We start from the raw sequence: 16,408 nt of genomic DNA, 5'->3' as shown, positions 1-16,408 counted from the left end.
TTGAAAGAGTCCATGACATGGGTTCCATGTTGGTATAGATCCCGAGCAACTTGTGCTGGTTGAAAGAGCCAGTGACGAGGATAGATCCCGAGCAACCTGTAGGGCTCCTACCCAGGTCATGACACTTCTCGAGACCTTACGTTGTTTAGTGCTTCCGGTGACAAATAGCATTTCACACCTTTTCGAATGGTCTCGGGTATGTCAGTTGACAGTAAGGAACCGACAATCCTTGCAGGAATAAAAAAAATTCGATCTAACCATCTCGGAATTAGCCAACTATTACGACTGTCATATTTGGCGGTCGCACAATTTTGAACCATAACTGGTTCTTGAATACTAGTATACGCTTGTCACCGGAAACCTGGTACCGGAAGTAAGTTGGGGCCTCGTCTCGCGTATCGCGAGTCAGCGCGCGCAAAACAGCCAGCTAAGTCCAGTCCCAAAAAGCGATTTCATAAAAGGAACCGTGTATGCTCCTTGCTAGAAAAGGATTCCAGCAACCTGTGTTGTCCTAAGAGAGAGATCAAAAGGATCGAGCGACCTGGCTGGATGGCTGTTGACATATCCTGATGTGGATCGTTCATAATATCTCTGGATTATCTGTTCCGGACATGACTAAGTCCACTCTCATTTAGCTGGAATTGCGGAATGTGACATTAAATAAAAGACACCGCCATTTGAACATCAGTGAAACGAATATGTATGCTGGTTCACATATACTGCTGGCAGACAATGGAAGATGGAAAATATAATAGGATCGTTGAAATATTTAACTTTCCTTGCCTTTTGTGCCTTCTTCTAGAGTCTTAAACACTGCTTAGAAACGTTTTGAAATCAAATTTCATGTCTGCAACTCATTCTCTCCTTGCATGATATACCTGGAATGGTGGCAGATCGCAGTGCAACGCAGCAATGATCACTTTGTCCGATGTACAGTCGGAACATTGGAACGGCGTTTACATTTCGAAGAGTGTTACCTACTAAGGTGGGAAAAGATCTTCATTCGCTACCAAACCTCTTTTGCAAAATGTCTAAAAAAAACAAGAATATTGTCAACTGACCAAAGTAAAAGAATGAATCATGTGCACGTAGATCCAAGACAGCCAGGAACCGATAGTTCGAGATGGGATTCATGGCAGCATAGCGTCGCTTTCACTTTATAGCAGATTGTGGTAGCGTAGTGGTTAAAGCGTTCATGCCGAAGACCCGGGTTCGAGTCCCCACATGGGTACAATGTGTGAAGCCCAGTTCTGGTGTCTCCCGCCGTGGTATTGCTGGAATATTGCTGAAAACGGCGTAAAACTGGACTCACTCATTCACCCACTTGTTACAGATTGTAATCCTACTGTCCATTTAAATAAATACGTGTACCAGGGAGAGATGGGTTTAGTACGCTTTGAGCATTATTTCAATTATGGCAGCGCATGTTAACCTGATATGCGAGGAGAGCCTCCAGTGACGCAGGAATGAACATTTACTAGTAAAATTACTACCTGGATTCGAACCCTCGATCACAGTTTGTTTGTCCGCTTAAGGGACACAATTCTGCACGTAGGCATCTCAGACAAGGGGACCACATACGACCAATCTTCCGAAGGCAAAGGGGTTAACTGTCTATAAAAGTAAACCCGGACTTCAACATCCGCGACCAACTCGATCGTGTTATTCCGGGACAAGCCGTCCTGTTGGAGGTTACGGAAAGGGGCGAGTGGTGACGAATGAGACTCCACTAGCCTGTAAACTCCCTTGCCTCAGGCCAGAGCACCTGTCCCGGTTTGGCCAGAAATTGTATAAACAGTCTGCAGTTGCAGAGGGTCTGAGCAATTGTAAAGTCGTGCTTGACAAGAAGAGTCAGTCATTTATGACAAAATCCATTCTGTGAAAAATAATTTATTTCAGCTTGCATAAAGACAATGCATACCGCTCACTCTAACAATACTACTTTCCCAACAACATATTTCCCTCAAAGATATAACTGTACAAATAACGAATATAATCCATTAATTCATGATAAATATAAACGACAATGTATAAAGAACACTGACGCCACCTTTATAGGTGCAGAAAGTTTAGTCTGTCATACAGACCCTGAAACAAATATACCCCATGCAGCCCATGCAATGTGTGACAAGTCTAACTTACCACAGTTTCAGAAAATGAAGAAAGTCTCTCTTGGCTCCATTTTTTTATATTTTATTTTAATTTAGAAACTATTGTTTACTGTAAAATATGTTCATATCAGAGATGTTAGTCGAAGAAAACTTCAGACATCTGTTTTACATGACCATGAACTAGTTTTTCATTACTTTTTTCAGATGCTTTGTCAGTTGTCCAACGTTTAGCATAAAAAAGTAGGTTGAGACAAACAATGAGAACACCTTTACAAAAAACGTTTGAAGAAGTCAATGTTAAAGTATGCGATCATGATCAGTCTATAGCGACACGATCGAGTTGTGGAACGAACTCCCAATCCATTTCAGGAGTCATTAATTTAGGGCTGCAACGATTAACCCAGACCTCGATTCGATTCGATTTTCGATATTGGGCCCTCGATTCGATCATTTCGGTTCGATTCTTAAAACAAGTAAAAACATCAGATTTCATTTAACTCTCAGAGTCGGCGTTTTTTAAGCGTGAAATCCATCGTCAACTTGGTGATGTCTGTTAACAACAATTCTCACCGGATAATTAGCCCGGCGTCAACCAATCACGTTTCGCCTTATTTCAGCCCTCGAAACTGCTCGAGTTGGAGTCAAAATTACGTCCTGGTTGTGTGGAAATAATTTAAAAAGGTATTCAAATATTGAATCGAAATAGTGATAATGGTTATCGAAAATCGAAAGTGTCAGATTTATTTTCGATGAATCGAACCGAATCGTTGCAGTCCTAGTCATTATGGCACATAAAACAATACTAATTCATGTTACCAACAGACTTCTGTTCGGTCCCACGGATGTTTGTGGAAAGTAGAACCTCGTTTTCTTGGCACCTTGTAAATCCGGACAAAATCAACCCTGTATCAGGATATATTAGTCAACACTCAAGTCAGCAAACTCGCCAAAACGTACAAATTGCTAATGTATGACAGCGGTTCTGCTGAAAGTAACTCAGATGTAATAAACGTAGTAATTCCTTTTGATTTAAAATTCTTGCTCATGAGCTTTTATACCCTGGATGGGTGGGACATCAGACGAATAATATGATTAATATCTGCTTGTAAATGGCGTTAATCAAATTGAAACACATGACTTTACTCAATACCATAAATACAATTCTATCTTCAATTCGCAGTCTTCAAAGAATTATTGTCATGAAAAAACTTCTCAAAGTCGATTACATGAATAAAGACTCACTCGAGTCGGATTTTTGTCGTGTAATTCGTATTAACACCCAAACATGTGATTGTGGTTGAGAAAATGAAAATGCTTTTCATTAACCTCTTGAAAGCCATCGGTATACCCAATTCCGTTACAAATTTGTTTCAAAGTTTAAAAAAAAAATCTGTTTCTAAATTTTAAAAAATGTAAATTTAGGAAAATAGATATAATTGATTGGTATTGTAAACGTTGCGGAAAATGTTAAATCAGTCCCTAAAACACATTTGTCCCAATCCAGATTAACATGTCAATAACTTATGTGTCAATCATTAACGACATCATGCGCCTTCTCAACATTTCCTCGCTATAGCGTGGCTAACACAGGTCAATAGGCAATAGAGTATAATGATGTACAGACACAACTAAGGACCAGTCACTTATTAATCGGGTTGAGAGCTCTGGATGTATTTTTCCCGAAAAGCAAAAGATTATCACCCGCCTATCAATAATAACACACGCTGGCAGCATTTTTCTTGATTCAGCGAGTTAAATAAAATTCAAGATTATTCCGTGACGTCATAAATTGAATTGACAAATGACACCTCATTCTTACTTAAATATTCAATTTGTTACACGTTTCAAACACATGTGTGCTAGGATAACATCCCTTGATTTCCGATCGGCTATCCTTTTGATCATATACTAAATGACTACTCCCTCGTTATAACGCACCATCTCTATTCATGACATCAACATGCCAGATACTGAATTGACAAATGACAACTCATTCTTACTTAAATATTCAATTTGTTACACGTTTCAAACACATGCGTGCTAGGATAATATATTCCTTGATTTTCGATCGGCTATCCTTTTGACCATATACTAAATGACTACTCCCTCGATATAAGGCACCCTCTCTATTCATGACATCAACACGCCATTATGATGGCTTGCATGAGGACACATCAATGTAACACATCTGGGAACCTTTGTGGATATTTCGCCCCTGACCTAACCCAATCTCAGGGCGAACACATTCTATAGTTACACGTACATCTGTAACAAACAAAATAGTTCAACATCAAAACGAGCCGGTTTTAAAATGTCCTTATAACGAGGTACCAATTGACAAAGGAATTCACCTATTGGACCATATGGGCCACCATGTCAATATGATAAACGACTTTCTAATTATCAAATTGTCAGTTGATCTTTCCTGATTGAGCCTTTTCAAACAAACAAAAACATGCGTCTGAATGCATAGATAGACTACACATCTATCCATACAAAATAGCTCGTTTACAAACAGAAAACAATACGTATGGAATCTACAGTGGGTCGACCTCTGTGGATTAACTATGAGGACGTGATGTGTATCTTCACTGCACATGGATCACCAAGCTGTGGACAAAACGTGTTGAAATGTGAAGCTCCATCGTAAGGCTAATATTACCCTATACCGTATTTCCTCTGTTCTGACAGAACAATATTGACTTGTCTATTTACAGACAAGGTCCATATTCTTCTCGTTTGACATGGTCCCTAGCAATCTGGGCTGGTCGAGTGAGTGAGTTAGTGAACATGGTTCTATGCCGCTTTTAGCAATATTTATGCAATATCACGGCGGGGGACACCAGCAATTGGCTTCATTCATTGTAACCTTGGCCTGGTCTTAGGCGTAAGGAGCGAACGCTTTAACCACTAGGCTACCCCGCCGCCCATCTTTTATCGATTATGTCGGGGAAAATACATCGAAACTCATTTACGTGTTGGTGTGAAAGACATTTGCGAAAAATTGGTACAGACTAAACGTATCGTCTCTGATGTATTTACAGCCGGACAGTTAATTGTTTAAAACTTCCATTCACTTACTAAACTGTAAGCATTCAGACATATTCCAGCTATACGACGGAAGTCTGTAGATAATCGGGTCTGGGCCAGACAATCCAGTGATCAACAGCATGAGCATCGATCTGCGCAATTGGGATACGAAGACATGTATCAACCAAGCCAGCAAGCCTGACCACCCGATCCCGTTAGTCGCCTCTTCCAAAAACAAATGTTAATTTCAGAGACTAGACGTCAGGCTATGTTAATCTTAGACATGGCCCTACCTCAGCACTTATAGTCGGAATGATTCGTCATACAGGACATACGACATGTGTGTTTATGGTGTCATCCTCGGTGTGCAAGGGTGTATTTCTATTCTGTAGTGATAAACAACACAACGTGAGTGAGTCAGTGAGTGAGAGAGTATGGTTTTACGCCGCGTTTAGCAATATTCCAGGAATATCACGGCTGTGGACACCAGAAATGGGCCGCACACATTGTGCCCATGTGGGGAATCGAACCCGGGTTTTCAGCGTGACGAGCCAACGCTTTAACCACTAGGCTACCCCACCGCCCCAATAAACAACACAACACAGATATTGCAGAAAACCGAGGATGATGTTACCCGCACCAACTTAATATGACACTTCAGACCCTGTCATGTTGTTACCCATTGCTACCAGCTGTCAGGAAGGTTATACTGACATTTGTATAAAAAACATAAATAACATATATATTTTTTGCTTTGATTGACACTTGCACACAGGTGGAAACATAAAGCAGGATTTTGATTATGACGTTGTTGATTCTAGCTTTGTTAGTACTTCTGAACTCAAGGAAATTAGCTCGTAACTAGATATATACACAAGTTAGACGATACATTCCATGGTCAAACACAAAGCGAAATGTAAAGGGTATAATTTCAAAATAAGGTCAGACTTTTTTAATACTTGCTCTGTAAAGTCCGTGGCCTCCGAACAAGTTTTATTTGAAAAGCCGTCTCGGTGTTTTTATTCCCCTGACAGCAAATAAATATTAAAACAATTAAAGAAAACAAATTAACTGTAGTCATCCCAACATGTCATTATTTCTTGTTGTATATTTCCCTATTTTAACCCATCCTCACTTCCCTCCTCCCCACAACATGTTTTTCTTATAAATCAATTATAATTTAAAATGGAAATATACTTTCACCTCGACCTACTGGCCTGAGTCTGGGGTGACAGTAACGTAAACGAAAAACGTCTACCTAAAATAGGTATGTTTCACTGTGACATAAATAATTCAAAACACATAATGTCGAAATACTTTTGATTAAATTCCAGTCCCTCATACACGCCCCAAATACACTCGTGTAGACGTCCCTCACATGATATACACCCCATTGGTCTAGACGTCATTAATATGCTTAATACACACCCCAACACGCTCGGAAAGACGCTGGCACAGCTATACAAATAAATATTCAAGGCAGCTGAAGTATATTTCACCCTATTGTGGTTTTCTTGCACATGATTGGACTTGTGTGTGTTTAGTGTGACGTCTTTGTGTTAAAGACAGTTATTAACGAAAGGTTCACATCTATATAATTACTCCTGGTGATGTTTAGGGCACTGCCTATTGTATGATTCGTCAGTTGGTCGTTATTGTATGATATCGCTGTCTCTATTGTACGATTGGTTGTTATTGTGTGATCTCGCTGTCTCTATTGTACGATTGGTCGTTATTGAATGATCTCGCGGTCTCTATTGTACGGCTGGTCTTTATTGTATGATCTCGCTGTCTTTATTGTACAGTTGGTCGTTATTGTATGATCTAGCTGTGTCTTTGTACGATTGGTCGTTATTGTATGATCTCGCTGTCTCTATTGTACGATTGGTTGTTATTGTATGATCTTGCTGTCTCTATTGTACGATTGGTCGTTATTGTATGATCTCGCTGTCTCTATTGTACGATTAGTCGTTATTGTATGATCTCGCTGTCTCTATTGTACGATTGGTTGTTATTGTATGATCTCGCTGTGTCTTTTGTACAGTTGGTCGTTATTGTATGATCTCGCTGTCTCTATTGTACGGTTGGTCGTTATTGTATTATCTCGCTGTCTCTATTGTACGAATGGTCGTTATTGTATGATCTCGCTGTCTCTATTGTACAGTTGGTCGTTATTGTATGATCTCGCTGTCTCTATTGTACAGTTGGTCGTTATTGTATGATCTCGCTGTCTCTATTGTACAGTTGGTCGTTATTGTATGATCTCGCTGTCTCTATTGTACAGTTGGTCGTTATTGTATGATCTCGCTGTCTCTATTGTACAGTTGGTCGTTATTGTATGATCTCGCGTCTCTATTGTACAGTTGGTCGTTTTTGCATGGTCTCGCTGTCTCTGTTGCCCAACTGGTCGTTTTGTATAATCCCGCTATCTATGGCATGATTTGTCGTTATTGTATGATCTCGCTGTCTCTATTGTACGGTTGGTCGTTATTGTATGATATCGCTGTCTCTATTGTACGATTGGTCGTTATTGTATGATCTCGCTGTCACTATTGTACTGCTGGTTATCGTATGGATGTATTACGTTATTATGCAGACCTGAAGGAGTAGGGGATCCAGCCCCCAGCAACCTCTAACCCCAACCATTTCGTTTTATATTTTAATAAAAAAAAAGAAGCGTCACAAGGAGTATTGGGCTCAGTAGACCAACGAATGTGTCATAATCTACAATAGGTAACAAAATATGTATAATTTTTACCGACCTTATTTATCATCCGACATTCGTACCTGCTCGTGTCATTCCGTGAAAAACCGAAGGACTGCGGAAAGACACGAGTAGCAACGAAAATAACTCCTGAAGCATGGGGTAACAGGACATTTGTTAATACAATCAGCACTTCGTACCTTGAACCAGAGATTGCACTCAATGTACTGTCTCTCAAAAAACCATTACAATTTCTGTTTGTGACGTAACTGATCATTCACGAACTCTACCGATGTGTGCCGAGTGCTTCACCAGCCTGCCTCTTTCGCCATTTCTGCAGCAGCTGTTCTGTTAAACTGGAAATGGGGATTTGTTGGCCAGCTCCACTTCTGGGAGACGTCATCAGGGACACACGGCTCCAGGGTGATGACTTTCGGGTCCTTCACTGTCAGACATGAGTTGGTCATCTGGTGGATGATCTGACCCTCGGCCTGTTGGTCAAACAGTACCCGGCAATGTTAGACACATTCAGTTATCTAGAGTGAGTGAGTGACTGAGTGAGTTTATCACCCGGGAGATATATGCACATTCGTACCTACGCGTGTCTTTCCGCGAAAAAACAAAGAACTGCGAAAAGACAAGAGTAGCAACGAAAATAACGTGCGTGCGTGAGTGAGTGAGTGAGTTTCACCAGGCTTAGAACAGCAGGGGTAAGGCGCTAGATAACCTAGTAACAATCCAGGCGAACCAGTATTCAAAAACGAACAGTCATATGATTCTGGATTTCTCAAGGGAAGCAACCCTGCATATCGAATATCCGCGGCTTAAACGACTGGGACCCGTTTCACAAAGCTCTCGTAGCGCTACGACTGTCGTAAGTGTGTATTGCTGTATAGGAGGAACGACAGTCGTAGCGCTACGATAGCTTTGTGAAACGGGCCCAGGGCCGTGTCCCTTAAGCATAAGGAGGACCCTGATGATACAAGTTTACAACTTTGAATAATAATAATGGCATTTGGTCACGGCGAGCCGCGGTGGCTGAGCGGGTTAGGCGGCTGACTTTGTGTGCTGGCGATTAGGTGCCTGACTCTGAGGGTGTGGGTTCGAATCCCGGATGGGACTCAACCCAACAAAAGTACTAGAATCTGTACTTCACTAAGAAATTGTAATCCCAAATATAACATATTAGATGTTTATATTCGGTTAACTTCCTTACATCAGGGAAATGTGTTTAACAATAATCCAGCTTATATAGTGTGCGTGCGTGCGTGCGTGTGTGAGCGTGAATGTGGCGGAATGGTAAGACACCTCTGTGTGTGTGTGTGTCTCTCTCTGTGTTTGTATGTGCGTGCGTGCGCGTGCGTTTGTTGTGGCGTTAATGATATACATTCATACCTTTTTGAATGTCCACACTTGTGTCGTCTGCTCTGACTTGCACGGAATGGCATACGGCGCGTGGTGCACGCCAGGGTAGAAGTCCACACAGTAGAAATTATGGCGGATCTCCAGCATCTTGTCAGATTCCCAGATTGTCTGCATACAGAAAAGTTTCAGAGTTTCCGATCACAATTATCATAAAGGTAAAGGTAATTATTTATTGTTCAATTTGAAAACATGAAATAAGCGGAAGTGACGTCAGACTTACCCCAGTACCACAATTGAGCATCACTAATGGCTGCTCCCATTGCGGAGAAGACAGGCACAAGCCCGTTCCTACATGAGAAATCTGTAGAAGAAAGTATACAGGTTGACAGACACTTCATTGTAGGCTTTCCATTATGTCAATCAAAGCGCTACCAATTACATGACACTACGGTTTATGTCATAATATTTCTTGACCACCGTTAAATTTGTCAATTTTCTACATTTTCCGTTACTGAAATGTTATTGTTAAATCCCGTGTCCATTACCATGGCGTGCGGGGGTAGCGACATTCGTAACTACTTGTGTCATTCCGGCATTCCGATTGTAGGTTACGGAAAGAGGCGAATAGTTACGAATGGAGGTAACAGGTGTCCAGGCTTGAAGGCCATTGCCGAACGTGTGATTCGGAAAACAACAACAAAAAGAGACCAAACCCCCCAAAAAACAACAACAACACAACCTAGCAATTTGAAAACACTTACGCCAAGCTTCACGGGTTTATAGTTATTGCCTTTTTCTTATTAGTCTACCTTAAACTAAAGAGGGCGTAGGTTGGTCGTGAGTCAGTGATATACGTCGGACAATGGAGCCCTGTGGAGGAGTTTCGACACAACCTAATTCTTCTTACCTGCCCAAAGTGGTCACCGGAACCGGAAATGAACAACTCGGGGTAGATGTTCTCCAGATACCAGTCAAAGTGCTTACACTTGAGTTCGCTACGTAACTTCTTTGCCGACGTGATGTCGCCGTAGTTGGCCTGTGGATGTACAAGGTGTCACATTGAGGATTACAGAGAAACATCTGCAGCAAACCATCACTATCAAAAACATCGTGGAAATCCACCCCTTTCGATACAACCGATGCGCCTCGGCGTTGCGCTGGCAGTTATCATGCTCTTTAGGAGTGAGTGAGTGAGTTTAGCTTTACGCCGCTTTTAGCAATATTCCAGCAACATCACGGCTGGGGACACCAGAAATGGGCTTCATACATTGTACCAACATGGGGGATCGAACCCGGGTCTTCGGCGTGACGAACAAACGCGTTGACCACTAGGCTACCCCACTGCCCCTGCTCTTCAGGAATTAGGATTTCCTTTTGCAAAGCCTTAAAGAAATATCTGGATATCACGCCGGGATGAGGTAACAGCAAGGCGATACAATTACGTCATGGCTTGTTATTCATTGAATCCGTCCGGAACAGAGAAACAGTAATGAACTGACGGTCAAAAGAAAGTATACACTCATATTTGGTGTTGGCTAAAATAAACCATTAAAAAACGTAGGGGATATTGGAATTACAAGAATGATAAAATGCCAATGATGACGCCAAGGAGGAAACAGATGATGAAGAGAAATTAAGGGAAAATGTGACAATTTATTCCATTCCTTTGGAAATGTTTCATCTGTATTGCCATATACTACCTTTTCTCATATGCATTTGCAGGGGCTAGTGGTATGCTCGCAAAATGGAATATCCCCAACTTTTTTTTGAATGGTAAATATCAAAACAAGAAATGGTTATTCGATAGTGGCGTATTTGATACAGATATAATGTCATAGACGTGTTCTGGTTCTGAAGTCGACGTCTAGAAACATTTTGATGACATTTGTAAGCTATTGGTCACATACAGTTTCCAAGCGTACAGTTTCTTTGGACAGGCAGTCAATTTAATGAACGAGTTAGAGCACTGAAATTTGAAATTAATTCGCAGATGATTCACCACAGCTGAAATGCAATGTTTCGTCTATTGTGTTATGTTAAAGAATATAATCATATACCGGTGAGAAAGGGTTGCTCTTGAAGTGGAACCACTTGTACTCGTCCAGCCACACCTCCGCCACGCGCGCTGCGTTCTTGGACAGGAACGTGTCTCCCACGTTGACGTATGGGGACTTGAGGCGAAATATATGGCCCACTCTGGAACATGGGCTGATGAGGATCTTGCCGCCGCACATCCACAGCTGGGGAGAGTGAGAGTGTATTTTGTAATAACATTTGATGTTATAACATGTGACGACAACGACTGATGTGTTTTGTTCAGGACGAATAGCCCTACTGGGGTTTCTTGATTTCGACTTAGATACTTACGATTGTCTGAAGAAACACCACCAGAACAGGCGTAATTATTTTCAGGCCCAGTCCTCTCCTTCAGTGAATATGAATCCTTGCCCTCATCATCCCACAAAGTATTAACTTGAGTGACAGCTCCAGGTTCACCCCTTCCCCACACCCACCTAGCATTACATTGAGTGACAGCATCCTCCCTCCCCACACCCAGCATTACAGCTTCTTGAGTGACAGCTCCAGGTTCTCCCTCCCCACACCCAGTGTTACCTTGAGTGACAGCTTCCTCCCTCCCCACACCCAGTATTACCTTGAGTGACAGCTTCCTCCCTCCCCACACCCAGTATTACCTTGAGTGACAGCTTCCCTCCCTCCCACACCCAGTATTACCTTGAGTGACAGCTTCCTCCCTCCCCACACCCAGTATTACCTTGAGTGACAGCTTCCTCCCTCCCCACACCCAGTATTACCTTGAGTGACAACTTCCTCCCTCCCCACACCCCAGTATTACCTTTGAGTGACACCTCCAGGTTCTCCCTCCCAACTCCACCCAGTATTACCTTGAGTGACAGCTCCAGGTACTCCCCTCCCCATGCCCAGTATTACCTTTGAGTGACAGCTCCAGATTCTCCCTCCCCACACCCAGTATTACCTTGAGTGACAGCTCTAGGTTCTCCCCTCCCCCACATCCAGTATTACCTTGAGTGACACCTCCAGGTTCTCCCTCCCTCCCCACACCCAGTATTACCTTGAGTGACACCTCCAGGTACTCCCTCCCCACACCCAGTATTACCTTGAGTGACACCTCCAGGTTCTCCCCCTCCCCACACCCAGTATTACCTTGAGTGACAGCTCCAGGTTCTCCCCTCCCCACACCCAGTATTACCTTGAGTGACAGCTCCAGGTTCTCCCTTCCCCACACCCAGTATTACCTTGAGTGACAGCTCCAGGTTCTCCCCTCCCCACACCCAGTATTACCTTGAGTGACAGCTCCAGGTTCTCCCCCCACACCCAGTATTACCTTTGAGTGACAGCTCCAGGTTCTCCCCTCCCACACCCAGTATTACCTTGAGTGACACCTCCAGGTTCTCCCCCTCCCTCCCCCACACCCAGTATTACCTTGAGTGACAGCTCCAGGTTCTCCCCTTCCCACACACCCAGTATTACCTTTGAGTGACAGCTCCAGGTTCTCCCTCCCCACACCCAGTATTACTTTGAGTGACAGCTTCCTCCCCTCCCAACACCCAGTATTACCTTTGAGTGACAGCTCGAGGTTCTCCCCTCCCACACCCAGTATTACCTTTGAGTGACAGCTCCAGGTACTCCCCCCCCCACGCCCAGTATTACCTTTGAGTGACAGCTCCAGGTTCTCCCCCCCCCCACACCCAGTATTACCTTGAGTGACAGCTCCAGGTTCTCCCTCCCCCACACCCAGTATTACCTTTTGAGTGACAGCTCCAGGTCCTCCCTCCCCTACGCCCAGTATTACCTTTGAGTGACAGCTTCCTCCCTCCCAACACCCAGTATTACCTTGAGTGACAGCTTCCTCCCTCCCCACACCCAGTATTACTTTGAGTGACAGCTTCCTCCCTCCCAACACCCAGTATTACCTTGAGTGACAGCTCGAGGTTCTCCCCTCCCCACACCCAGTATTACCTTTGAGTGACAGCTCCAGGTACTCCCCTCCCTACGCCCAGTATTACCTTGAGTGACAGCTCCAGGTTCTCCCTTCCCCACACCCAGTATTACCTTTGAGTGACAGCTCCAGGTTCTCCCCTCCTCACACCCAGTATTACCTTGAGTGACAGCTCCAGGTTCTCCCTCCCCACACCCAGTATTACCTTGAGTGACAGCTCCAGGTTCTCCCTTCCCCACACCCAGTATTACCTTGAGTGACAGCTCCAGGTTCTCCCTCCCCCACACCCAGTATTACCTTGAGTGACAGCTCCAGGTTCTCCCTCCCCCACACCCAGTATTACCTTGAGTGACAGCTCCAGGTTCTCCCTCCCTACACCCAGTATTACCTTGGTGACAGCTCCAGGTTCTCCCTCCTTCCCATACCCAGTATTACCTTTGAGTGACAGCTCCAGGTTCTCCCTCCCTCCCACACCCAGTATTACCTTGAGTGACACCTCCAGGTTCTCCCTCCCCCTCCCCACACCAGTATTACCTTGAGTGACAGCTCCAGGTTCTCCCCTTCCCACACCCAGTATTACCTTGAGTGACAGCTCCAGGTTCTCCCCTCCCACACCCAGTATTACCTTGACAGCTCAGCTTCTCCCTCCCAACACCCAGTATTACCTTTGAGTGACACCTCCAGGTTCTCCCTCCCACACCCAGTACATACCCACACCCAGTATTACCTTTGAGTGACAGCTCCAGGTTCTCCCCTTCCCATACCCAGTATTACCTTGAGTGACAGCTCCAGGTTCTCCCCTTCCCCACACCCAGTATTACCTTTGAGTGACAGCTCCAGGTTCTCCCTCCCCACACCCAGTATTACCTTTGAGTGACAGCTCCAGGTTCTCCCACTCCCCACACCCAGTATTACCTTGAGTGACACCTCCAGGTTCTCCCTTCCCACACCCAGTATTACCTTGAGTGACACCTCCAGGTTCTCCCTCCTCCCCACACCCAGTATTACCTTGAGTGACAGCTCCAGATTCTCCCCCTTCCCACACCCAGTATTACCTTGAGTGACAGCTCCAGGTTCTCCCTCCCCATACCCCAGTATTACCTTGAGTGACAGCTCCAGGTTCTCCCTCCCCCACACCCAGTATTACCTTGAGTGACAGCTTCCTCCCCTCCCCACACCCAGTATTACCTTGGTGACAGCTCAGGTTCCTCCCCCCCCCACACCCAGTATTACCTTGGTGACAGCTCCAGGTTCTCCCATCCCCACACCCAGTATTACCTTGAGTGACAGCTCCAGGTTCTCCCCTCCCCACACCCAGTATTACCTTGAGTGACAGCTCCAGGTTCTCCCCTCCCCACACCCAGTATTACCTTGAGTGACAGCTCCAGGTTCTCCCCTCCCCACACCCAGTATTACCTTGAGTGACAGCTCCAGGTTCTCCCCTCCCCACACCTCCAGACCAGTGTCGTACATCCCTATGCTGCTGAAGTAATCCTTGTTTATGGCGAACAGTCCACCTGCTAACGTCGGGGAGCTGTGGACGTAACACAAAGTCGTGAATATTTTACAAACTGTGATAGTGACAATGACAAAGAAAACATTAAAAAGACAAAACCTTAACAATCACTTGTTCTTTGGATTTCTTTTAATGAACTGTTTAACAAGTGAGTGAGTTTATGTGATTGAAATTCTAGTCTCAGCAATATTCCAGCTGTATGGCGGGGGTTTAACAAGTGAAAAGTGATCGAGTGAGTGGCTAGGTTGGTGGGTGGATGGATGGGAAAGTGACCGAGTGACCGGGGTGGGTTTAACTCCGCTTCTAAGGGTATTCTTGTTATATCATGGAGGGTCAGCTTCGTGTGAACTGACTTGGAATGGAGCGATGTGTACCAGTTTCAAAATAAAACATTCATTTTGTCATTTTGACATTTAATTTTGATAACAGCAATTTTCCCAATACTTCGAATGTAATTTAAGTAGGGTTATATCCTCTTCTATTCCTTAGAAACCCGCGGAATGGAGAGTTACTCGACCCCCTCTACGTAAAACCCGCGAGCACCATGTAGCTAGTGCTGACAAACCTAGATACAAAATAAGTATAACCTAACGCAAACCCAGATCACAGGTTACTGGCGTGTACAAGGGACATAACTCTGCACAGTGAATTGATAGAGAGTTTTACAACTATAGAAGATCAATACAAAGTGAGTGTTCGATATATCGTTACATGAACTCGATGCGTGCATTCATAGACCAATCACAACGTGGAGAAGACTTCTGTGTAGGAAAATCAGAGGTATATAACGAAATTATAATAGCTCTAAATTTGATTTAAAACTGTGATCTTCTACGCGTTCGGTTTTAATCATATTTAGAGCTTTTATAATTTTGTTATATACCTCTGATTTTCCAACACAATATGTTCATCTTCATTCTACCATTTATTTAGATATAAAAATACTACTGTTTTAAATATAATGCATTATATTCAATGACTTTAATTAACTAGTTCCTGTATTTACTGAGTCATGGTAGAATTACGAATGGGTCTGAACCCGGCAGTGATTGAGTAGTGACTACGCCTTTTCTAGCAATATTCCAGAAAATCACGGCGGGGACTCCAGAAATGGGCATCACAAATTGTACCCATGTGGGGAATCGAATCCGGGCCTTCGGCGTGACGAGCGAACGCTTTAACAACTAGGCTACCCCATCGCCCCGATTGTTGTAATGAATAATGGCACGCATTCAACAGAATCACCAATTCAATCCAGGGGTAGCAATCATAAAATATATTTCTACCCCGAAAGCCCTACGTGGGAAGCACAACGTACACAAACGGGTCCGCCATTGTTGTCCTGTAGCGGTTGATTCTGGGCGGCACTGAAATCCAGTTGAACGTCATAGACTCTGCACTGAAGCCGCCGATGTTGTTGTCCGCGTTGTTGATGCGGAAGTCGTCCTTGTCGATGACGTCGATGGTTGGGGTGACAACGGTAGAGGGGTTGTCTTTGATGGGGACTAACAGAGGCTCTAACCACCCTGTGTAAGACAAAACATGATTAAATTCTTGGTGAACACTTGCGATTGGGAGTTGGGATTAGGGAATGGGGGTGGGAGGGCAGGAATGGGTGGGGGTTGGTATGGGATTGAATACAAGCCTTTCCCCATGACGCAAGTGACAGAGAAACGTATTGTACCCAAAATATTAAACCAAAA

General features: G+C 43.9%; 1 protein-coding gene across 2 annotated transcripts in view; it reads right to left on the bottom strand.

Annotated features, from left to right (window-relative positions):
• Positions 1-1,877: 1,877 nt before the first annotated feature.
• The window catches only part of LOC124290436 (polypeptide N-acetylgalactosaminyltransferase 5-like), a 36,668-nt gene continuing 22,137 nt past the window's right edge, over positions 1,878-16,408 (bottom strand). For both annotated transcript variants that reach the window (XM_046727135.1, XM_046727136.1), the window contains exons 7-13: positions 16,024-16,231; positions 14,606-14,723; positions 11,268-11,450; positions 10,118-10,246; positions 9,491-9,571; positions 9,241-9,378; positions 1,878-8,336 (exon numbers count right to left, since the gene is read on the bottom strand). In XM_046727135.1, coding sequence (XP_046583091.1) covers positions 8,154-8,336; positions 9,241-9,378; positions 9,491-9,571; positions 10,118-10,246; positions 11,268-11,450; positions 14,606-14,723; positions 16,024-16,231 — 1,040 coding nt within the window. In that variant the 3' untranslated portion in view covers positions 1,878-8,153. The remainder of the gene's footprint in view (positions 8,337-9,240; positions 9,379-9,490; positions 9,572-10,117; positions 10,247-11,267; positions 11,451-14,605; positions 14,724-16,023; positions 16,232-16,408) is intronic.

Source organism: Haliotis rubra, unplaced genomic scaffold (genome assembly GCF_003918875.1).
Source record: "Haliotis rubra isolate DU_JTF1 unplaced genomic scaffold, ASM391887v1 Scf465, whole genome shotgun sequence".
Classification (NCBI taxonomy): Eukaryota; Metazoa; Mollusca; class Gastropoda; order Lepetellida; family Haliotidae; genus Haliotis; species Haliotis rubra.
The sequence above is the reverse complement of the archived record's forward strand: the minus strand, read 5'-3'. Positions and strand labels throughout refer to the sequence as shown.